The sequence below is a fragment of the Kogia breviceps genome, chromosome 5 (assembly GCF_026419965.1).
Source record: "Kogia breviceps isolate mKogBre1 chromosome 5, mKogBre1 haplotype 1, whole genome shotgun sequence".
NCBI classification, from domain to species: Eukaryota; Metazoa; Chordata; class Mammalia; order Artiodactyla; family Physeteridae; genus Kogia; species Kogia breviceps.
The window spans coordinates 8,772,979-8,798,842 of record NC_081314.1 but is presented as its reverse complement, the minus strand read 5'-3'; the positions used below and the strand labels follow the sequence as shown (position 1 = coordinate 8,798,842).

At 41.0% G+C, this 25,864-nt stretch overlaps 1 protein-coding gene across 2 annotated transcripts in view; it reads right to left on the bottom strand.

The window, feature by feature from the left end:
* Nucleotides 1-15,082, bottom strand: part of PLOD2 (procollagen-lysine,2-oxoglutarate 5-dioxygenase 2) — a 101,193-nt gene extending 86,111 nt beyond the window's left edge. For both annotated transcript variants that reach the window (XM_059063587.2, XM_059063588.2), the window contains exon 1: nt 13,990-15,082. In XM_059063587.2, coding sequence (XP_058919570.1) covers nt 13,990-14,101 — 112 coding nt within the window. In that variant the 5' untranslated portion in view covers nt 14,102-15,082. The remainder of the gene's footprint in view (nt 1-13,989) is intronic.
* Between the last annotated feature and the right edge of the window lie 10,782 nt (nt 15,083-25,864).

Sequence of the window (25,864 nt, the reverse complement as noted above, 5' to 3'; positions counted from 1 at the left end):
TACTGACATTTGGGACCAAATAATTCTTGTGCTGTGCATTGTCAGATGTTTTAGCAGCATCCCTGGTCTCTACCCACAGGATGCCAGGAGCACCCACCACTCACGACAATCAAAAATGTCTCCAGACGTTACCAAACATGCCACGGAGGGCAAAAAACCACTCTCAGTTAAAAGCCACTAGACTCGAGAGAGATTAGTATGGAAAGATAAGGCAAGATAATTTAACAATTTAAGAAGCAAGTATAACTGTCTTATTCTGTGATGCGTGCCCAGACCAGGACTTGTAACACACAATAAACAGTGAAGAGGTGGGGCGGTGCGGGGAGAGTATGGTGCACAGGAGTACACAAGTACCACCTACAGGCGGAACCCTAGCCAGCATCGGTCAGCTGTGGCTGCCACGTGGGAAGGCAAATCCAGGGTCTCCAGGCCTCCTCCCCACCCCACCCCACCCCATCCCAAGAGAAATAAATTCCAGACTCTTCAGTAAATTTTCCTAATTTTAAAAAGACAGGACTTAGTTCAAGCTTTCTGAAAAACAATAAGCAGGCTGAATTTGACCCTCAAGCTGCCAGAGATCAGTAGCCCAGACTAAGGTGATGACAGCTTGAAGGGGTGTTTAGGAGAAACTGATGGATCTTGATCAAATAAACTAACTGTTAAAAGTCAGTTTTGAGAACAGGGGGCAAAAGTGAACTTGAATAAGTATTAGATGATATGAAGGAATTACTACTGACTGTGATAACAGTCTTAAGATTATGTTTAAAAAAGACAGGCCTTATCTGTTTGTGGTATTAATTATATATATATATATATATATATATATACACACACATATATATATGCTTTCCACTATAGATGAAACAAAAAACAGGAAGAGAGAAAAAATAATGGGTAAAACTCAACATATCTGAATATTAAGAGTAAATAAGAGGAATGAGGAAAAGTGACTTCAAAATTTTGAATTCAAATAAGCAATCAAAGAACATCACCAAAGAGACTGCACCACTAAACTTATTTCCTTTGGGTTCCCCTGGAAAAAGTTGTCTTTATATCTTAACTTGTTAAAACTTATTTTCTAGAATTCATTGACAGCCCACACTTTCCTCTCCATTATCAATCAGAACACAAGAATGAATTCCATACATTATATGCTCCACTTTAGAATAATGCTAACTGGAATTATACTCTTTAAAATTATACTCTAACTGATAAATTTAGTTAGTAGCACTTATTGAGCAATTTCTGTTTGCAGACTCTGTGCTAAGCCTTTTACTGGCATTACCATATTTAATCCTCAAGTCAAACCCAGGAGGCAATTACTGTTATGAAGAAACTATGATTCAAAGAGGTTAACTAACTTGTTCCCAGGACAATCAGCAAATAAGCGCGGCAGAGATGGGATTTAAATTTAAATGCAGGCTGTCTGATTCCATTATCCCATCTCCTTAGCATTATCCTATACTATCTTCCATGGGACATCTTTCATAATTAGCACCCAAGCAGTTTACGAACATCTGGCCTTAAAATAAATCATATATCACAGTAAGCCAGGCAAGCTCACACATACCTTTAATTCACACTGAGAGGCATCTAGCCCCCCTCCTGTATGGTGAACCCTCTCTGCTATATCTAGACAGCAAGCATCCCCCTCTTTACTGCCTTTGCAGTTGCCCTAATGTTTCAAGAGCAAAGTAGCATCTTGCTCAAATTCTTAATAATATATTCAGGATGAAAGTAGGAACAATATAGCTTTCCAGATAATTCAAAGCACAATGGACTTGCACCTTACTTTATCAGAAACACCAAGAAATGTGATGCGACCTCTTCCACCATGGAACACATCCGTGGTTGGCATCATAGAGTCATAGTGTCTAGGTTTCTGAACCTCCGCTGATTACCCCAGCAACCGGCTAATTCCCCATAACCAAACGAAAAGCAAATCCAGCACTGCATACTGTCTCGGTGTGCATGTCCCACCAGGATCCATGCACCCGGGCCTGCAGCCTGGGAGCCACTGCATGGCAAGAATGGCTGGGATGGACGGTTTTTTATGGTTAAAACAAAATACTACACTATCAGCACAAACCAGGGAAATAAATTCCTCATATGAAACTATTCAAACCAAATTTCTGCTTAGGGAGTGTCCAGTTTTACATAAGCAAACTTCCCCTCTGCCAGCATTTGAGGCAGTGGCTAAGTATTTCTGAATTAATTGCCTGAACCCATTTGAATCACATATTGTATAATTTTCTAACAGGCCTGCAAGCAATTTCAGCTCCTCTCCTCCACTCCACCTCTACCTCCCATCACCTCTTCACACTGAGTAAGACTCATTTTTCAAAAGAATCTCCTACAATTCAGATATGCTTTAAATTCATTCAAATGTGGACTGTTCTGACACTTATTAAGAAAAAGTCATACCTTACATCAACGAAGAATCTAAATCCAGTTTCAGAAAAGGAGATAGAACTGTCAAACGTGGACATTTCTTAAGTTTACGTGTACGATTTAAAATAAGCTCCTTAGTTTATCTCTTACCTCAACCTAAAAAAATCCCACTCAGCCATAAACTGTAACCCGCTGTAACTGCAACCCGTGTTGCTGCTGTCACTCGTGTAACAGAGCCATTCAGCGACTTGCTATGGAGAAGAGGAGCTCGACTATTTAGGATTATATACCCCATGAAAAAAACCCATGCTTACACTTGAGGGACGTAAACGTATCAACTATTTTATAGTAATACAAAAGTAATTACTTTAATGAAACAGATTTTTCTTCAACCTTACCAACGCTACAGGAGAAACATCTGCTAATGTTTACTTGCTTATTCAATAAATCACAGTTAATCTCCAAAAACAACACCCAGACTAAATGGTTCTGTGATTTCTTGGTAATCTTATACTTGAAAAAGTTAACAACTGCATGTTTTCAAAATTAAGCCACCCTCTTTCCCATCCAATTGTTTTCTTTGAACTGATTCCTTCAATTTACATAAAATCCATCTGCAGCAGTAGGAAAAAAAGTCTGGAGAGAAAAGCACCGCCACCGCTTCCAAGGCCTGGGTCTAAGACTATACCATTTACTAGATATGTTTCACTCCAGGGGTGCAAACACATGCAGAATAAATGTTACTGTGACAATGAACGAAAAATATATCCAAGAAAAGTCCAGATCAAAAGGCACTCCAAATTTCGACTCCACTCTCAAGCCTTAACAGTTATCTCTGCGGGTAGCAAACACGATGCATACACACACACAATGCACACAAAAACTTTTCTCCCATGAGGTGATTTTCTTTTTATTTACCATGTTTCTAGTTTACTAAATGCAATCATATTTTTAAAATATTTAATGACTCTAAAAAGTAGATCTAGGTGATTTGATAAGTGTTTCAGAACAATCTGGAGGAGGGCTTCCAATTTTTAAACACCACATTTCATTAAAAAAATTCTTTAACTTCGAAAGAGTTATCAGCGTCATTTTTGTTAACCAACAGGACTTAAACAGTCAGGGTGGAAACAGAGGAATATATAGTTATTTTTAAAAACAGCTTACAATATTTAAATGTACTGAAGAGTATATGATTCCTCTCAGGAGATGGAAAATAGTTTCATATAAACACCAGATTGTTTTCTCCTCTCACATTAAAACACTTGAAATATTTTTAAATGTAAATTTAATTATTCTTGGCCCTATTTTCTTACCTCTAAATCAAAAGTTAATTAGGAAAAAAAAAATCAAAGCCTAAGTCCAGCTCCAGATAGAATAACTAGAATATTAAAATACAAAACAACTTTGTATCTATGCTTTCTTTGGCCTAACAAAAACATCATAGTAAATTTCCTTGAGACATGGTTTCTGATTCCTGCAGCACTTTGTCTCCACTACACATCCTGACATTTAGAATTCAAGAAACATCAGATAACAGAGCTAGAGAGATCATAAATTACAAAGAAGTCGTGAGAGGCAGGGTAATTGACTCAAGGTTAGTGAGTGGAAGGGTTAGAACTTAGATGTAGGTTTCCCGATGCCCAGATGTCTATCTCCTTCCCCACAGGCCAGGCTTCATCATAACTGCTCTTTTGATTTGTTCAGTTTTATATATGCATTCTTTTCTATGTAAGAATCTTAGAATTTCAATGTGGAACAGGAACTGAGCCTAACACATTTTTGGTTTGTCATGTTTTTTCTCTTTTTCCTCCACATAAGGCAACTTGGAACAGACTAGCCATTCAATAAATACTCAAAGAATTAAATTTTGAAATATTAATTGTGACACTTCAGAATAGTACACAGTAGGAATTGTTCTTAGCATGCATTTGTATCTAAGAAGTTACAATACTGCTAATTACCTCTAGAAAAAGTGTATTCTGGGAGAATTTGTAAAGTTATTTAAATAAGTGTAGATTTATTGAACAGTGTAGATTCATATAAGCCAATGTAAATTACTACTCAAAACCAAGAAAAAAGCACTATCAAAAGAGTTGTGAGTAAAAATGCATTAAAAACTTACCCACTGAAGAAAATAAATGACTAGGGTTGGGCTGATAGGTCCCTACGAAACTATAAAAATATCTCGTCCACCGATGTCTAGAGAAAACACTATGGTGTTCTCCTCTACTATATACACACACAATACTTCTGACACCCATGTGTGGGTTTTTTCCCACACAGACCCTTTCTCCCACATCAGCTGGGTGTCCTGCAATTCAGTTCAATTTAACCAGAATTACCACAGACCAGACAGGTGAAGGGCTCAGTCCCACAAGGCTGCCCCCACTTCAGATGCCCATTGCAAGCAGTGGGTCCCCAGGCTACCCACAACTTCTGTGGCTACAAATCAGAAGTTCCCAAGACCCCCGCCTTCTCAGGTTCAATAATTTTCTAGAGTGGCTCACGGAACCAAGGAAAACAGCTGACTTACTAGTGCCAATTTATTACAAAAATATTTTAAAGGATACAAATGAACAGCAAGATGAAGAGATACATAGGTCAAGGTCTAGAAGGGTCCCCAAGGCAGGAGTTTCTGTCCCCTCTGGAGTTGGGGTGTACTACCTTCCTGGCTAGTAGACGCATTCCAAGATTCAGCAGCTCTCCAAAACCTGAACTTTAGGGATCTCTGTAGAGGCTTCATCACATAGGCATGGTCGATTATTAACTTAGTTTCAAATTCCCTCCATGGAATATGGTGGGTAGGGCTGAAAGCTCCAAGTGTCTAATCACGGCTTGGTCTTTCTAGTGACCAGACTCCATCCAAGAGCCCACCAGCTGTCTCATTAGAACAAAAGATGCTCCTATCACCTAGGAAATTCCAAGGGGTAGAGGACCTCTGTGTCAGGAACAAGGCTCAAAGGCCAAATATTAGCAGGAATGGGGCGAGGGGGGTGGCTGTTGAGACCAAAATAAACATATTTATTATTATTTCACAACGTAGTAACACTTATCTGCCTATGAACTTCACGGACTCCAACGCTGGAGAAGAAAGAGCTGTCTGTGTAAAAGAAGCTGGTGAGGAGAAGTAGGACGGAAGAGAGGAGAAAGAAAAGCTGAGCACGGACACAGAACCTATGAATCCCGGAGGATGTGGCAGGTAGGCAGGTCTTTAAGTAAAGTCACAGTAGAGTAAGAACTCTGAGTCTCTAATTTGTAAGTCTGCTCATTGCTTTGCTTTGGTGGTTTTCCAGTTTGGGGTTTTGTTTTGTTTTGCCCTTGGTTACCCAGTAAAGTCACTGTTTAAAAAATTCCACCCCTGTTTAAACTAAACTAAGAAGAAAAGGAGAATTGTCCCTCTCTAGACGTGGCAGACAGGAATTCCAGAGGCTCTGGATGACCAAGGCACTCTGGTCACAGTTGTGGTGCCAGCTGGAGGCCAGGAGAGAGGTCTGCAAGGTTAGCGCAGGGGAGCAAGGGGCCCTCGGAAGACAAGGGGCCTCAGAGCTGGCTTGGGCATGACTGGAAAATCCCATCAGAGAGCTGGTTTGCCCTCTGCATGATGGCCCTGTAAGACTTCCCTAGGCGATTGAGTTAGGGAGGTCATTTTAATCTGCCTACAAACTGTTAGCCAGTTTCCTCCAAAAAAAAAAAAAAAAAAAATTTTAATTCTATATTTGCTTTTTTGTTGTTGCTGGTTTTTGGTATGCTGAAACAGCTGCTCATGTTCAGTATACTGCTAGACCCAGGAAGAAAAGGATCAAATATTTAAAGAACCAGTTTTGAGAATGAATTTTAAAAATCTAAAAGTAACTGGCTCCCTTCCTAGCCAGGTGTGTAGCACCTAAAAGTAATTAGCACCCTAAGGCCCAATAAAAGTTGTGGCTTCAAACCAGTAAAACAGACTAGTCAATGAAAGAGCCTTGCTGATGGGACACTGGCTCTGTGTTGGGGCTCTGTGGTCACTGGAACTGAGATGCAGAGTTTCTGGGGCTTTTCCTGGACAGTGTCCCAGAATCAGGAACTCAAGGCTCCCAGGACTCCAAGTCCTTCTTCCACTTGCTGCTGTGCCTGCAGACAGTGAAGCTGTGTGACATGATGCATATTCAATGTCTCCTCAGTACCTCTGAATGTCTGGGTCTGACTAGGGCTGGTGATGAGAGCGATAAAAATTACATGGGCTTGCAAGTTCCTTCCTGCCACTAGAATCTTTACCATATGATGTCCACAGCACTAGAAGAACAGAACCACAGCATTGTGATCAGAGGAAAATCCCCTCTCTCTTTCTCTTTGGAAGAAATGTTGAAACAGATTAGCAGTAACTAGAAAAATAAATAGAATTCCTTTTAAACATTTTAGTATGTAACCCTGAAGTAAATGAGCAGATGATCAGTTAATGTAATAACACCAGGATGTCTTATACATCCAAAATAATAAAAGCAATGTTAAAATCAATATAACAAATGAAATTGAATTATAACCCTAGCCCATTTTGGAAACTCAACCATGTTTTTTAGAAGCACTTTCCCTGACCATTTAGCACCCTCATTTTAGCTGTATGTGTTCTCAAAAACTCTTTTTGTATTAAAAGATTCACAGAATATATTAATAGCAATAAGCATGTTCTTTCAATTGTATGAAATTAAAGTGTTTTTTTCCATTTCTAATGAAGATTTTCATTATAAAGCAAAGATAGTCTACTCACTATTCAAAGTTTTCTCCCTAACTAGACAAAATACAATTCCAACACTATAGTATAAACTAAACTTTAAACCAAATTTTTTATAGAAGAATATAAACAGTAAACAAAATATATGTCCCCACTAGCAAATTAAGCATTTTCTCATATAATCACATCTTTTTTTAAGAAATAAATTTAAGGGGGGAGATATACCCACATTTCAATTGGAATAAAAATGATTGTTATTTTCCCATAACTGCTACAGCATGCTACTAATACAATCAAGGCCTGAAAAATACTTATGAATCAATCTAGTAACTAAGTACGTAAATGCACTAACCTGAATTAGTTTATTTTTTTAATAAAGAGATTTATATTTAAAAACTAAATCAAAATCATTAACAGAAGTTGACGTGCCTCTTTTAGCACACAAAAGAAAATATGTAATGGAAATCTTGCCTCTGGGTATAAAAATAACATATCTTCACTCTTTAAATTTTGTTTTAAATAAAGTTATCCTGAATGGGAAACATTAAAACGTATTTAAAGCTTCCGTATTTTTAAATTATAAACAGTATTTTTTGACGGAGCATTCTTGTGACACAGTTAATAGCATAGTGATAAATTCAGTAGCACCATTACCAAACAAAGGTTGCAACATAATAGGCCATAAGATAGTAAGTAGCAAATCAAGTGTACCTCAATTTAAAAAAGATAGTAGCATAAGGACAAGTCATAATGCACTGTTTATAATTCTACTACTCTGGATAACTATTTGGCTAATTAAAATCTCAATAGTCTTGAAAATTAGTTGTTATTGAAGTTTAGTGAGGCAAACATATCACAGCAAACGCAAAGGGGTAAAATGTAAAAGAAAAATATCTGTCATTTTAAAAGCACCAATTTCTCAGTTTAGCCTAAGTTTTACAGCAAAGGTTGAAGAAGAGTAAAAATAGCCATTGATAAATGTGCTAATCATTCCCTCCCAGGAATCAAGCCACAAATTCACAGTCAAGTTTCTAGACCAAATTTCTAGAACACACACAAGCTCTGAAAAAGAAATATGCATCTCCTTTCCAATCGGCCACCAGGGTGTTTTATTCTTTTTTTTTTTTTGTAACATCTTTATTGGAGTATAACTGCTTTACAATGGTGTGTTAGTTTCTGCTTTACAACAAAGTGAATCAGTTATACATATACATATGTCCCCATATCTCCTCCCTCTTGCGTCTCCCTCCCTCCCACCCTCCCTATCTCACCCCTCTAGGTGGTCACAAAGCCCCGAGCTGATCTCCCTCCCTGTGCTATGCGGCTGCTTCCCACTAGCTATCTATTTTACGTTTGGTAGTGTATATAAATCCATTTTTTATCCTAACCACACTATTTACACCAAAGTACATGTCTAGTTAGCATCAAGCACCAGGTTTAAAAAGATGTAACAGAGAAGCTCTATGATTGAGTTCAAAATGCCAGAGGAATCACTGGCAAAGGCTAAAATGAAAAACAGCTCTCTCAAGTGCCCAGAGCCAGCTGCTACTGTCCAGAATGTGGCTCCTTCCAAGAGAGCAGCAGATCTGCAGGAGACATGGCTTAAGAGCGAATATCATCTCCGAAGGCAAAAGTCGGCAAAGGGTTTCTGTACAGGGCCAGAGGGCAAATAATTTAGACTTTGCAGGACATATAGCCTCTGTGACAACTAACGACTCTGCCTTGTAGCACCAAAGCAGCCACAGATGATATGTTAACGAACGAATGTGGTTGTGAGCCAATAAAACTTTATGGACCCTGAATAATGGATTTCATATAACTTTCATATGTCACAAGACATATATATATATATGTGTGTGTGTATATATATATATTTATATTTATATTTTTCAATCATTTAAAAATCATCATTAGCTCACTGGCTGTACAAAAACAGGTAGCTGTTTATAGTCTGCCGGATTTGGCCCACGGGCTGTAGTCTGTCATCCCTGGCCAGGGGCCCAGCTTTCCTTCAGCCTCTGCCTATCCCTTTCCCCTCCATTTATATAAACCTACAAAATTAGTGCTGTTTAGCAAAGCAGCCCTTTTGCTTCTTTAGATCTCTGATGCCCAGTCTCTATTTCTTTCCCATCGGTACCGAAAGTCCAAAAGAATAAAGGGGTCAGGGAAGACACAGAGCATGGCCTGAAGAAAGGGCACAAGTCCTTCTTGTGTTGCTTTCAGCTATCTGATCTTCAAGTAACAAACCATCTAAATGTCCGTTTCACCATCTATGAAAAAAGGATCATGGTATCCAACCACGTGAAAGTATTTCTGAAGGTATGATTTTATATTGAGAAAGGTAGATGGAACAGAAAATATAACTTCTGGAGAAGAACTGCCAACAACTGGACTTCCCTGGTGGCACAGTGGTTGAGAATCTGCCTGCCAATGCAGGGGACACAGGTTCGATCCCTAGTCCAGGAAGATCCCACACGCCGTGGAGCAACTAAGGCCGTGCACCACAACTACTGAGCCTGCGCTCTAGAGCCCGCTAGCCGCAACTACTGAGACCACACGCCGCAACTACTAAAGCCCATGCGCCTGGAGCCCGTGCTGTGCAACAAGAGAAGCCACCACAGTGAGAAGCCCGTGCACCGCAGGGAACAGTAACCCCCGCTCACCACGACAAGAGAAAGTCCACACGCAGAAACGAAGATCCAACCCAGCCAAGGAAAATTTTTTTTTAAAAAGAGTTGCCAACAACTTGTTCAGAAACAAAGCCTTGCCTGATGTTTCATGTCTAAGTTCCTTGATCATGGTAGTGCATGGGTCCCCGGGTAGAGAAAGGAAAACTCAGTGAACTTAGTTAAAACCCTAGGAAAAGGAGCAGCTAGCAATCTCATTGACTGCACGCCACTCTTCATAATTCTCCGAGGTGGCCAGAAACTCAACAAACATAAACTGCGAATCTTCTTTGTGCTAAAAGAACAGGGAAGGTACTGTGAGGGGCACAAAAATGAATAAGACTCAGTCCTTTACTCCAAAAAATTTATAACTTATTAAACATAAACATCTATCATACAAAGCAGATATGATCGTATAAACCAACTGCATTAAGAAGTTAGAAAGAGAGCCAAACAAAAGGTAGGATGGAGAAGAATTTTTTAGGAGCTAGATATAAACAAAGAATATAATTTCAAGGAGAAGAGACAGAGGTAGAAATTTGTGAGACCTGTACATGTGTATCTAGGACGGCAGGATACGTGGATTCTCAATTCCACTAGACATTACTAAGTTGTTCTCCAAAGGTGTTGTGCTTCCTGAGACTTCCCGCCCTCACAACAGCTGGTACGATCAGAGTTTATTTTCTAAATGCTTTAGTCAATGTGATGGGTAGAAAAGGGTATCTCAATTTATTTTTCATTTCTGGTCATCACATTCTCTAGAATTGTTTTGTATGTCTATTTTTACATGAATGAAAGGCAGAGACTGGTCGTTCTGTGTGGCTGGAGCCCAGGACACAGAAAGTACACAAAGGACAAGCCTCCCTCTCTTCTTCTAGAGGTTTTTCCAGGACCTTGGTTTTTTTCCTCTCCACCCCGTAAATTGTCAGTTTGCATCAGCAGATAGGGACAGACCTTTCCTTTCCTCCTGAATGTGCCAGGGTAAATTAAAGAGTTTATAAGTGAACATGGTTGAAAAATACTGGTCTTGACAGAAACATCTGAAACCATTTCCTCCATTTTTGTGCAAAACTTGGTTTCTGCCCAATTTAGATCATGGAATAGGCAAGGTACCTTAGAAAACACACCAAATGTTGATCCAGGTCTGGAGACCTAGTTACAAATTCTTGGCAGGAATACACCTTCTCTCACTGAGAAGGAAAAAAGTGTAGGAAACATAAATCAGGATATGAACTTGATTTGTTGATGCTTGTTAGGAGGATTTTGCCTCGAAAGCTCCGATGAAGATAAAAGTTTAAAGCAAAATTCCTATAAATGCTTCTAGGAGAAAATGATTTTTTTTTTTTTTTTTTTTTTTTTTTTGCGGTACGCGGGCCTCTCACCGCTGCGGCCTCTCGCGTTGCGGAGCACAGGCCCCGGACGCGCAGGCTCAGCGGCCATGGCTCACGGGCCCAGCCGCTCCGCGGCATGTGGGATCTTCCCAGACCGGGGCACGAACCCGCGTTCCCTGCATCAGCAGGCGGACTCTCAACCACTGCGCCACCTGGGAAGCCCAAAATGATTGTTTTTAACCAAATTCTTATTTAGAGTCTTTCCATGCTGAGAATAAAGTGGCAACCGAAAAGGAATGAATGCAGTACACAGTAGAACTCTCAGTAAAGAGAACAAAAAGCAGTGTTCTCAACTCTGGTTAACGCACAGCATCAAGGCTAGGAAAAACTATATTCCAAAAATTGATTAATGTAATGTGATTCAAACAATACATTCCCTACTACAGTGGAAAAATGGAAAAATCACTATAAATGTTTGTTTCCAAAAAAGTGTCGCCATTATCATTCCAGTACACTATAATGCCACATTGCCTCAAATACACATAGATTTGTCTAATCCAGTGATTTACAACCCTGGGCAATTTTGTCCCTCAGGAGACATGTGGCCATTTTTCATTTTGAGACATATTTCATTTTCACTCCTGGAGGAGGGTGTTCCTGGCATCTAGTGGGGAGAGGCCCAAGGATGCTGCTAAACATCGTACAATGCACTGGATAGTCTCCCACAATAAATAATTATCTAGCTCAAAATGTAAACAGAGCCACAAAACCCTGGTCTAATCTATTTCTTCATGGCTAGCTGGGACATGGTGACAAAAATAGCAGGTTAGAGATGATAAGCACTCTTCTTAAAGACCTCCTATTAAGTAAGCTAGACAACTTAGAGTTCTAAAGTTTGCTTGTTATTTACATAGATAAGAAAAGTTTCCAAGTTAGCAATTTTCAGTTGTAATAGTTTAGAGAGAAAATGGAAGATAATCCATGATTCTCCCCATGTTATCAAGCACTGCACCATCTAGATTTATGAGCTTATCACATCTACCTATACACAGTTCATAATCAAACTGGCTACTCCTGGCTCCATCTATGACAAATCAATATTTTTCTGCATTTAGATGATATCTGAATTCCCCATATGCCCACCCACCAAAATCAGTCCTCAGTTGTCAGCAGTGGGTTTTACGTGGTCATTTTCTGAGAAAAGCATTCATATCTGAAATTCCCTTCTCTGATGTTACAGTCCATTGAAACTTAAAAGTCAGATTAGGAAAGAAAGATAATTTTGAATGTAAACCTAAACGCAGCCACAAAGAGATGTCTTCTATAAAAAGTAAGGGGTGTTGATAATGAAGTGAAATAAAATATACAAAGGCTGAAGAGGTCCCTCTAAAAGTGGCAAAGTCCTTAGAGGTTATTTTATTTCCCAGTAAGTTTCCTTGGGTGTTTCAACAAAGGAAGTCATTTTTCTGTGAATTTTTTTTTATGTCTCCTTTTCCAGGTTTGCTGAAGGCATTTTTGTCTATTTTCTAGATGTTACAGTAAAAGATAATTTTAAAATAATGAAAAAAATTCAGTTCAAATTTAAAGAAACCACAAAGGGTTGAGAAACTCATTTTGAAGTCATCACATATATCTGAGAGAAAGAAAAGTATCCTGTAACTGACAAAAATCTATCCAAATGCTGAAGTTTCTCAAACTAACAAAGCAAGTACTGTTTGGCAGGAATGTAGAAAGATGGGCAACTTAGTCCACTGAAGTTTTCTGAAACACTTACAGATGAAAACAAAAGTATTGCTTACATGGATTGACTGGGTTCTACACCAAATGTCAACTTCTGAATGTAAACCCAAAATAGAAATTTCTGTCCTTGTGCTTAAGTAAAGTTGAAGCAGAAAAGTGCCCTATTTACTCCCTGCCAAAAAAAAATGACAGAATGATTTTAATTTTTAAACAAAAGTGGTACAGCAGAAGGACATTTAAATGCAAGATCTAATTTCAGAGAGCACAGAGTTACAGCACAAAAGTGAAACACTCCAAGGACATCTCATGTGCAGAAAATGGCAGCAAAGTATGTTTCCACAAACATGTGGTGAGGCTCCCTTTAATCTTGCTAAACGTAAAAAAGTTTTATTTTACATGAACTTGACTATTTGCTGCAGTTCCAGCTTCTGAAAACAAGGAAGGGCACCAGGCTTACGAAAAGGGTGGCTAAGCGGAAAAGCTGTGGACAGCTTCCCCTTCATAATCCCCAAAGAGGAAAGCTACCTCCTGGAGGTATTGGGTAGCCAAGCAGCCTTAATGAAAACAACCACGGTTTTGAGCGTTGTTTCTGGCAGGAGGTAGGTGTTACCAGCTGCTTCCTGGGGCGCTGGAAGGAATGTGTCACCATCAATCAGAAAGTACATTAGCCCTGTGTTTAGGTCACAGAGGGAGTACTGCTTCGTCCAAAACGGATAAATCAAGCCAACTCCAGCAAAGGAGGAGAAAGCAAAGTTGCAGGAAAGGTGTTGGTGCCCACCGACCTGCAAGACCAAAAGGAAACCCCAACTCGTGCTGAAGAAAACTTCGTGCGCTCTCGAGTTACGGAGAACTCCGAGAGCCCACGAGGGCGGATGCTCCCACACTCCCCCGGGAATCAGCACAGGCCGAGCGCAGTTCTGGGGAAGACCTGGGCGGTCCTGAGGAGGATGGACAGCCCACCCCCACTCACCTCGGTGGTCCTGGGAAAGAACAGGCTCCCACCAAATCACCTCTGCGGACCGGCCTGGGAGGGAACGGGCGGCCCCCTCCACCAACTCACCCGGCCGACCCCACGCGAAGGACCGGTGGATGAATGAACTGCCCATCCGGCCGAGACTCGCGGGACAGGGCGGCCCGCGGGAGTGCTCACCTGTGGGGATGCTGAAGGACTTCCCCGCGTCTGCACCCAGGCAGGGGTCCCAGGGCTGGAGGACGAGCGCCAGCAGCAGCAGCAGCCGCGGCCGCACCGCGCACCGCCCCATCTTCGGCCCGTCGAGGGCCCGAGCGGGCTCCGGCGCCCCTGCCGCCCTGCAGCGGCCCACTTCTCGCGAGAGTGGGGACCCCTGATCCGCCCCCGGCCGACGAAGGCGGGCTGAGGAGGCCGGCTCGAGTGGGCGCAGGGTACCTGCGGCCGGCTGCTCAAGCGGCGTGGAGAGGGGCGGGAATCAGGTGGTCTGGAAGGTGCAGAGCGGCGGGCGCCCGCGGCGTCGCGGGCGACTTATAGGCTCCCCGAGGGGGAGGCGACGGGGCGGGCCGCGCCCCGGCTATTGGCCGCCGGCTGACCCGCCGCGCTGCTGCGTGCACCGTGCGGTTGCCTGCACTCGCCTCCCTGCGCGCCTGTCCCAGCCCCACGTCTGGGATTGTTTGCTCAACTCCGACCTATTTAAGGAGCCGTCTGCCGCTACGTGTGGAGGCTCACGCAGGGCTTCTGGCTGGAACCCGGAAGAGTACAGTTAAGTTTGGGAGTGGGCCCGAGACAGGGGGAGGAGACGCTGGGAGTCTGGCCGACGGGCGGCGCTCCCCTCTCCCTCCTCTCGGCTTCCCCAGCGCCCTGAGTTTCCCGGTAGCCTCTAAGGGTGCCAATCTGCCCTTCTCTACATTTAGATGCTACCCCCAGAGCAGAAGCGACGTCAAATCCACAGCAATCCTGGTTGAATGGGACCTCGCCCGACAATGAACGATGGAGGTGTAGACACACCCCGCACCCCCGTTAACTCAGAGGAAAGTTTCTAAACCCTGTAAAAGGAAAGCCCTGTTTTTAGTTTACTCTGTAAACCGAAAGTTTTTATTGTCCATTGAACATTTCTTCCTCCTCTGCCTGTGCCCAGTAATGGCTTGTAAATCCTGCAGAATCGGAGTCCAGCATGTGTAACCCGGGGCTGTGCCTTACAAGATCTTCCTTCAGTCCACATGGAAAATTACTCCCAGAGATGCTGTCAGAGCGAGCGATCTCTCAGCTCCCTGGCGCATCCTCCCCTGCTTCCAGTTTTGACTCGTGTCTGAGTCAAACTTTTAATGTATTACTTCTCAGCACATTTTAGCTAGCCCAGTGTTTAATCTGTTGGGATGAGCAGGGGCAAAAGCCCAAATTAAGGCAAAAGCCCGACAATCTGCCTCGTATATTTCACGACACGAGCTATCCTATGGGAGGAAAAAATTATATTGTTAGTATGGCAATATTCTGTAAGGTTCTATCTCTATCTTCCTAAAATGCAGGGGGGGAGGGGAGGGGAGCTGATTTGAGCCAATACCCTTTCCAACTCTCAGCCTTTGAAGTTAAAACAGAAAATTATTGGAAAAGACGTTCCATTATGATCACATTTTGTCTGAAATTAGCATGAAGTCTGGATGAGTACTAAATGGTCGCGTTAAAAACAGGTGGAAAACCTCTAAAGAAATGTGGCCTGTGTGTGACGTTTTAGAAAAAGAATAATTTTCTGTGCCCAGCCCTAAGCCAGTTGTCATGGTGTGTGTAAGGTTTAGTCTCATTATTTTAGGAGGGATATTGGAGAAAGTTCAGAGAAGAGCACAAATAAGTAAAGAAATGGAAAGTATGACACGTGAGAATGAAATGAGGATTGTTTAGCCTGAAGAAGAAAAGGCTAAGGGATGGATTCCTTAATAACATCCTTTTGTGTCTGGCCAGTGCCGCTCCATAAAACTAGTCAGAAAACAAACAGCATCAGTCCTCTAAATCTGAGGACTCTGCTGGGATTGGCTGGTCTTTTGGCCAAATCTCAGTCTCCAGAATTCCAAATCTGTCTGCTGTGCCTGAATCCTGCCAAAGTCCTTGAACTTGACTTCTCACTTCCCTGGTTGTCCAGTATCTTCAAGAACTTGCATGGTGGGCTTCCCTGGTGGCGCAGTGGTTGAGAGTCCGTCTGCCGATGCAGGGGACACGGGTTCATGCCCCGGTCTGGGAAGATCCCACGTGCCGCGGAGCGGCTGGGCCCGTGAGCCATGGCCGCTGAGCCTGCGCGTCCGGAGCCTATGCTCCGCAACGGGAGAGGCCACAACAGTGAGAGGCCCACATACAGCAAAAAAAAAAAAAAAAAAAAAAGAACTTGCATGGTTAGAACCTAGCTTTCTGCCCTTCCAATCCCCCTCTAGCCCACATGCATACTTACAGCCTCTCCACATCACAAGGGTGTGTGTGTTTCAACTGCAAAGTCCACCAATAATTGCAGGTTACTATGACATTCCTCCTTCTCTCCTGAGAGTCACAAGGTCAGGACTATAAGACTTGTATAAAGCTAAGTGATTGGATTTGTCGTGCAACAGAAACTAACACGCTACTGTGAAGTAATTATACTCCAATAAAGATGTATTAAAAAATAGTTAAGTGTTTCTTTGGGCATTTCAAAATAGCCAGCCATGCCTGAAGGAGCCCCAATTCTGAAACCAAATCCATCCTTCCTTCTTATATTTCCAGCTGTCTACTGAACATTTCTACTTGGACATTCCACTGGCACAAACTCCAAATGTCTTTAACTCATGAAATCCAGGTCCCACTCATGGCTTCCCCATCTCTGTTAATGATACTGCTGCTCTTTAGCTCACAGAGCCTCAGACATTTTGTACTTCTCTCCTCCCACCACCTCCCTCCCCACAACACAGAGCTAGACTCCAAATCCTGTCATTTTTTCCCCTCACATTGCCTCTCCTCTATTCCTTCCCATTCTCACTGCCACCTCACTAATGCACTCCTAACTGTGCTGTTTGAACTGTTTCCTAACGGATCACCCTCCGTGTACACCCTCCCTGCCCCCTCGTACCACAGCTAGATTCATCATACTCAAATATCCTTTCAATTACTTTATCCCCAAACTCAAAGATTTCAGAAGAAATTTGGAAGCAAACCAAATCTCTTAACCTAGAATTCAAATTCCTTCACTTCACCTCTCCCTATAGCCGATCTGGTTTGCTTTATTACCTCGCAAAGCAGACCAAAGACTGTAATTTTTATTCTCTAGAGTTTGGGAAGTAATCACTATCTTCCTTTTCGTTCTTACAGAGGCCAAGCCAGAGCCAAGTTTCAAGGACCAGCAGTTTGTTGGGAGTTTCAAGAAAAAGGGGTAGTTGAGGGTGAAGTGACACAGGAAAGGGAATTAGCCAATAATGGGTACATTATTAAGTCTACCACAGTAGGTAACCACAAGCCCACAGAATTGATGTAAAGTACACCCCACAGAAATATCCTAGCCAAGGGGCAGGAGAATAGGAATATATATATGCCAACACTCATCAGTCATGGATTAAGGGCTGGGGGCACTCATTCATTCTCAGACATTCCCAGCCTGCTATGCTCACAGGCATAGTAGCACATCTTAGCCATGAGAAGTGAGGTTGGCATGCTCAGAAATGGTAAGGAGATTTGAGGAGAAATGAGAAAAGCAGTAACAGCATCTGCTTAGCCACCATGCCTTTGTTCATGTTATCGCTCTATTTTAAAAGCTCTTCTAAAATAGATATCTAATAAGGACCCACTGTAGAGCACAGGAAACTCTACTCAATACTCTGTAATGACCTATATGGGAAAAAAATCTAAAAAGGAGTAGATATCTGTATATGTATAACTGATTCACTTTGCTGTGCAGCACAAACTAACACAACATTGTAAAGCAACTATACTCCAATAAAAATTAATTAACAAAAAGAATTAAAGGTAACTGTTCTCAAGGAAAAAAAACAAAAACAAAAAAAACTCTTCTCCAAATCTCTCCTCTTCCTTTCATTGGGCCAGCTTCTGTCAGGCTCAGGTGCCACCTCCTACAGGAAGCCCAACTTGAGTGCCTCATCCTATCTCAGGATGGGTTAAGTATCCCTGCTCCATGCTTTCTAACTGTTTAAACAAAACTGTCTCATTTTTGACAGTCTTTTACTAGACAGTTTGTTTATCAAGGGCAGGATCCAATTTTTCTTCATTGTTATATTCCGTACTGACACATAATAGTATGTATTCATTCATTCAGTTGTTCATTCAAAATGCACCCACTATGTGCCTACTAATGTCTAGGCACTGTTCTAGATGCTGGTAAGACAGATATATCAGTGAAAAAAACAAAGTCCCTCCCTTATGTAGCTTTTACTCTTGTGTAAAGAAAGAGATAATAAACACACGATGGTGATAAGTTGTAGAGAGAAAATAAATTGGGAAAGCTAACTAAGAAGGAGAGGGTATGCTGAAATTTTGAAGTGGGCTGTCCTGAGAAGCCGTCACTGAGAAGATGATCCTTGAGCAAAGACCTGAAAGTGGTGAGGGAGAGAGGTAGTCATGCTCTATGGGGGAACTGTGTCCAGGAAGAAAAACAGGAAGTGCGAAGACCCTGGGGCCAGAACATGTCTGAAGTGTCGGAAAGGGCCATGAGGGCATTGAGCATGAGTTCAGTGACTGTACGATTAGTAGGATATGAAGCCTGGGTGGTAACAAGCAAGGGATGGGAAAGGTAAACAGATAATCAGACAGTGTGATAGTGTAGAGCCTGATACCAACTTTGACCTGAGGACATTATGCTAAGTGAAAGAAGCCAGCCCCAGAAGGGACAAATACTGCATGATTCCACTTATATCTGAAATAATCAAATTCATAGAAGCAAAGAATAGAATGGTGGTTGCCAGGGGCTAGGGGGAGGGGGGAAGCAGAGCTACTAACCAACAGGGGTGAAATTTCAGTTTCTCAGAATGAATACGTTCCAAAGATCTGCTGCACAGCATTGTCTCTGTAGATGACACTATTGTACACTTAAAACATCTCTTAAGAGGGTAGATTTCATGTTTAGTGTTCTTACTGCAATTGGAAAAAGAGCACCATTTGGATGGTTGCAAGCAGAGCAGTGACATGATTCAATGTAGGTTTTGAAAAGGATCGCAGATGCTGAGTGAGACTAAACTAAGGGAGATGGGTGGCAAAATGAACCGCAAAGTCTGGAGACCAATTTGGAGCCTAAGGCAGTGGTCCAGGAGATGATGGTGGTTTCAGCTTGGTTGGTAACAGTAAAAGCAAGTCAGGTTCGAAATAGATTTTTGATTGTAGAGCCAACAAAACTGAATGGTTTGAGTGTGGGTGTAAGAGGGGAAAAAAAGGAGTCAAGATATTTATTCAATGAATATTTGTTGAATGAATGAAAGGTAAAGAAAGCCTTGAAAACACATATAATAGCCCTGGGGGTGGAGAAGGAGGGAGGGGTTAAATGCAGTAGATGAGAAGGAAAAACAACCAGACAGCCAAGAGCTGAAACTCGGAGAAGCCAGACCCAATAGGGGGTGGAGGAGGAGAGAAGTCAGCAAAGGAGACTGATAAAGTCAGACAAACAGGAAAACATCTACAGAAGAGAGACTTGGGAAATGGGGAGAGGAAGCCTGAGAAAAGGTCATTGATTTTTAGCACTGGGGACATGAGTTTAATATCAAACTTTAGATGGGAGCAGAAAGGACAGTGAATGTAAGGTCCAAACTGGAGATGAGGGCGTGGAGGACACCGTGAAACAGAGCTTTCATTCTATGACTCTTCAAGTAAATCAGACCTCTCCTGCCCATGTCATGGGGCCACCTTTCTAATTGTAGGGTGAGGAAGTTGCCACCAGTCTGAAGGTACCCTCTATTATATGAGAGTCTTGTGGCCCCAGCTGTTTTCTTTTAAAATTCTTTAAATTGCAACTTGAAGAGAGCAGTTTCCAAAGTGACTTTTTCAAGAGTTGGAAATCCAAGCAAAACCAGTATGAGAAAAGAAAGTGAACTGCTTAACAGATGGTAAGCAAAATAGATTTCTTCAGCCAGCAAAAACAATTATTTATCACAGGGGAAATGTGCCTCGGTTATCTTCTGAAGGTTTTTACTCCTCCCTCTGGTTTCAAGAAGGCTTTATTTATGAATCCTCGTTCTCATTCAGCACCTCTAGCCAAAGCACCATTTTTTTAAACCTCCTTATATGTTTTAGTCATCTGAACATGATTATATAGAATCTTCCCTTGGCAGATATGAATTGTGAAACCCTTGTAACTAGCAGAATGATGTCAGATGTAAAACTATACGCAGCCAGATTCAAAGTTAGAAGAGCAGGCCAGGATAGTGAAGAGAGCCAGAGAGTATGCAAGTGTTCCAAAGATGATCCTAGCAGATGTTTTCTGACTAGTCACACTGATTAAGACAGAGCTATCTAGGCCATGAGTCACCCTACAAGGTCAGCTGCAGAAGTTTGTGGCTTCTGCATTCAGTCTTCCAAACATATTTTACCAAGGTTTTAACCTATGACGTGTTTATTGACATAGGTAACTGCAGAATAACATTAAGTATGATTAACAGAATTGCATAGCATAGTGTCAAAAATTTCTTGTTCAGCTGTAGTTTCTCATGTTTTTTTATGGCTCTCTGCTCTTATGGTCCCTCATTCTCCTGCTTCTCGGGACCATTGAACTCCTTTCTCTGGGATCAACTCTGTCCAGAGGCAGATTTGCCATGAAGCTAGTAAAGTTTAAGTGTCAGTGTCCCTCACTCACAAAGGCCTCTGTGAGTATTGGGAGTGGCTGGGGGTTGTACAGTATCCTGGGTTGGGAAGGAAGCCAGTGTGTTATCAGGAACAATTACTAAGAAAGCATTTCTCAGAAACTATCCAAGGAGATCTTAGGAAAAAAAGACTTAAGCCCAAGGATCCCATAAATTTTTTTTTTTTTTTTTTTTTTGTGGTACGCGGGCCTCTCACTGCCGTGGCCTCTCCCGTTGCGGAGCACAGGCTCCGGACGCGCAGGCCCAGCGGCCACGGCTCACGGGCCCAGCCGCCCCGCGGCACGTGGGATCTTCCCGGACCGGGGCACGAACCCGCGTCCCCTGCATCGGCAGGCGGACTCTCAACCACTGCGCCACCAGGGAAGCCCTCCCATAAATTTTTAAGTGGTTAGATTTTCTTTCCTTATCCTAAATAAGTACTCACTTCTTTACCTTATTTTATATTTGTAACTCTATTGTCTTTTTTTTTCTTAACCATCCCTAAAATGATATAAACCTTAGGCCTCGTTAAACTTTGATTCGCTCCTTGTCCTATCCCTAGAATCTAGACCCAATCCTTTCCATAAGTATTGCGAATATAAGGAGTCTACAATCAACACTTTCTGGGCTCAGCACCGAGATGGGTCTTCCTTAGTCAACTAGGATCCTACACTCTGCCCAGTTTCCTATAATGAAATTGTTACCTTATTCCTCTGTGACTGAGCTCTTCCTTACACACCTGTTCTTTTTTAAAAATTTTATTTATTTGGGGCTGTGTTTGGTCTTCGTTGTGGTGCTCGGGCTTCTCATTGCAGTGGCTTCTCTTGTTGCAGAGCACGAGCTCTAGGCGCATGGGTTTCAGTAGTTGTGGCACACAGCCTCAGTAGTTGTGGCGCACAGGCTCAGTTGCTCCACGGGATGTGGGATCCTGCCCGACCAGGGCTCAACCAGCGTCCCCTGCATTGGCAAGCGGATTCTTAACCACTGCGCCACCAGGGAAGTCCCCCTTACACACCTTAGCTCAAGCATCTTAGTCCTTATCTTGGATCACTGTCTGATAGCCTACTTCATCTCAGATCAAGATCTTTCCTTGTCATCGCGTAACTCTCCAGAGAACAGAGTTCTGTAACTGCCTCCCACCTCTGAACCTCCTCCAGACCTCCTGCTGGTACTACCTTACCACCTGCTCTTGGATGCTTCCTTATGTCCCCTGCCCCATTACTGGCTGGTCTGCTTATTCTGGTCATCTCTGTCCTGGCAGAGCTGATTTTGATAGAATTGAACTTAACATATGTTGATTACAAGTGTCTGATTTAACAGAATACTATGAGTTAAATAACTGAATTTTAATGTCACTTGGTGAGATCTCCAAGAATGCTTATTTGAAGTGCAGCAGAGCCTAACCAAGAAAATATACAGATCCATCACACAATAAAACAGATGTAAGTAACTCTAATATTAGATGTCATAAAAAGAACAGAGAGGATAAAATAATAGAAAATCATAAAGGTTATCATAAATGGATATGTCATATATGTCATAAAAGGGCTAGTACTATTTTTAATCCATCATTCCTAAAATCTGGAAAATGAATTTTGTGACATACACTAAGGAAATATTTTGGCAATGGAACTGAAGGAGAATTTACTGTAAAGGGTGTAGCAATAGGGAAGAGCATGCCGTGCCCACTCTGATTGCAACACCCAGGATTATAACTATTGTCTTCTTTAGAGCATTTTCCATTACAGGCTTCCAAAAGGGATGGTTTGCTTCAGATATAATTTTCTGTACCACAGACACAGATCATAATTCACAGAGCACCCTCATACTTTTTGAAGCCAGCCATAATGATCACGTAGCCCATTTGCTGACTGCGTATGAGCCTCTTCATATCGTATGTGAAATGTTCAGTGAACTCCCTGCAGGGAGCCATTTGGTGACTGCCTTCTAATTTATATTTTACTTCAATCACAGTGTTTTTCTCAATTGCTGCTCTAGTGTTACTTTTTTCCCCAATGGTTAATGTGATTCTTAAAAATCACAGTTTAAAGATAACTAATTCCAATTGTAGCCCAAAGTGAAAACACTATTTAGGTGCAAGGGATTATGGGTATTTTTTTTGTTTTAGGTATAGACTATAAAAGGCAAATAATCATTTAGAGAACAAGTTTTTAAACAAGAATTGGGTTTTTTTCCTTAAAAATCTCTCAAAATGAGAAATATTATCGAATCAATGGATTTTTAAACAAGAATTGATTTCTTTTCTTAAAAATTGAAAAATCTCTCAAATTGAGAAATATTAGCATTCGATTACTCTAATATTTCCTTTTGAATTCTACAGTTTTTCAGTAATTATGATTTATTGTATGAACAAATTAATGTTAAAACAAATTAATGTTACAACTAGCATCCACACAGAAAAATTGCTCCAAATCCATCACAAAGGCAAAAATCCCTTTTTCTCCTTATTCCATCCACGATTTCCTTAAAGTAGGTTCACAGTTGTTCAGCTATTCATGCATGTGTAAATCATTGTGCTAAATAGTAAACTAAATCATATTATGCATTTCTGTAGTCTATAATATACCTAAATTAAAATTTATTAAAGAAAAAATATTAACCATCTTTTCTTGATATTACATTATTTTGTATATCTTAATGTACCAGATAAAACAATAATTTGAAATATCCTCTAAAGATAATATATTTTTGTCATATATTGTTTGTAAGGATAAGGTATATTGATTTTGGTATATAGTTGAATAATAGAAGTATGAAATATTATGTGCTTTCAAGTCTCTTTTTTTTTTTGGCCATGTCAGTCCTCAGTATCAGTCTTTTGGGGAAGTATTGATATAATGTAGACCAAGGAAATAATTAATTTTGATACGTCAGTTACCAAAAAAATAAGTTACCAAAAATGCCATTTTTATTGCAAAAAATAAAGCAATGAAAGTTATTAGGGTTTTAATGTAGTCTTTACTTTTGATCAATAGGGCATGTCACTTAAATTTCATATGCCTTCATTTCTTTCTCTGTCACAAAATTGATTTTAATTTTTAAGGTATACTCTAAAGATAATTCAGCAATGCTGATATGGCATTATGTTTATCTCAAATCTTTGACTCAGGACAACATGAGTTCCAATCCTAGTTCTACCACTTAGTACCTGTGAAAACTTGACTGGGTTTCTTAATCTCTTGAACTGGCTGAAATTAAAGAAAATTTACTATTGCATATCCAAAGGTGTCCAGAAGTAGGGAGGTCCCCAGGCAGTGTGTTAAGTCTCTGGTCCTATTTTTTTCTGATGTTCTTGACATGCCCAACTCTGGTTCTTGGGCTGGTAGTAACATGCGTGCAGGGGTTCTGGGCATTACATTTACAGGAAGATATCCAGAAAAAGGAAAGAAGCTGCTTTTTTCATGTCCAGAAGCTGCACCCTCCCCAAAAAAAACATATCAGAAGACTTCCCCTGATGTTATTGGTGAGAATTAGGACACATGGTCATCTTTAAACCAATCACGGTGGGGGGAAAAGATTGTTTAGCTAGTGGGGATATTTCCCTAGAGCTGTGGATAGGGTTGGCTTTCTGTGAGTCACATGAAGAGAGTTTGTTTTGGAAACTTAAACAAAGTTAGGTTCCATTAGGAAGAATGTGTAAATGTTGACAGCTGACATATCTCATTATCTATTTGTTGACTGGCTACCAAGGAAGTTGAGTATTCAGTACTCATCACACTCACACACACGCACACACACACGCACACACACACTTCTCCTCCAAACCTTCCAAAGTATGTCATGATTTTAGTTAGATTAATATCTAAGGTTTGCATGATTATGGCCGTGTAAATAATATTCACTGTTAAGCTAGATAATTTACTTTGGTTTTGTTTCCTTTTTTTATACTCTCTCTGCTTTTCCTGGAATTAATAACAACATTTTTAAAAAATTTAACTATCTTGTTTTCAGTGTGGTATTTTATATCATTTTCAGCAGATCTGGGTCCCTGTGTCCATGCCTCTCTGTTCCATATTCTGCAGAGAATAAATCTCCATGCTCCTGGAGGGTAGGGAAGGGGGAATTCACCAGAGGGATGGGTTTCCGGCCATGCTGGTTAGGATAGGGCATCTACATAGACCTTCCTATACATACCTTAAACCAATCCTTTTGCTTGTAGCTCTACCACTTAAATTTACATTCCAAGGAGTTTGATAGTTCCCAATTATGAGCCTTTCACTAGCAAGAACTGTTTTGTTTCTTGTTGAAATCTGTGTTCTGCAGGCAATCAAGTTTCAGCTTCCTCCTCCCTGCTAAGAGAGTTAACATGGATTTATCTGCTTTACATCTGCCCGTAATTTACTGACATCATCCACTCCCATTCTATTTCTATCACCTTTTGGGTTTACCCATTTGGATTTTATTCCTTCACTTACATTTTAGTGGAATTTCTGGGGAAAGTAGACATAAAGGCATGTGTTTAATCTGCTATGTTTAACCAGGTTTCTGTTTCTTAGCTACAGTAAGTCTCAACTCCCCCATCAGTAAAATGAGAATATTCATAGTACCTACCTCATGGTGTGGTTGATGGATTAAAGGGGCAAAGCATGAAAAATTTTAGTATATTTCCTAACACATAGAAAGCAGCAACTTAATATTTATTATTATTAAGGTTATATCAGAAATATACATACATTTACATACAGTAAATAATGCATAGGAAAATATATTTCCCTCTGCCTCACCCAGCAAATAATTATCTCTCTGTGTTGGTTATAAATAATTATAGTTCTGTAATCATTTCCTAAAGGAAAATTATTGATTTTAGTAAAAAATTTGTGAGAGGGGGCAGATGATGAGACTAGAAAATGGATCTATAAATATTTCTAATATTTCTAATTCTGAAACTTTCATTTATCAAAAACTGAGAGACTACCCTAATCTTGCCCGATAGAAAGTATCATCACTAAAGGATACATAAAGTCCAAGTGATCAACATATTATTAAAGGTATATTCTTAGAAAACTGTATCATCAAGATGAATGCAGTCACTAAAGAATGAATTTATTGGTGCCTGGACATTCCATTGAAAAAGGGAAGCAGTTAATCATTTTATTACTACAGGGTTTCCCTGATCCCAGCAGCTGCAAGTCCTGCCTCCCTCTCTGCCCTGCCTGGTATTTCATCTGCATTCCTTCATCACCCCTGTTATCTCAAAGTTCACATACTTCCTCACACATGGGTTGTGTTCTCCTTTGGGGCAG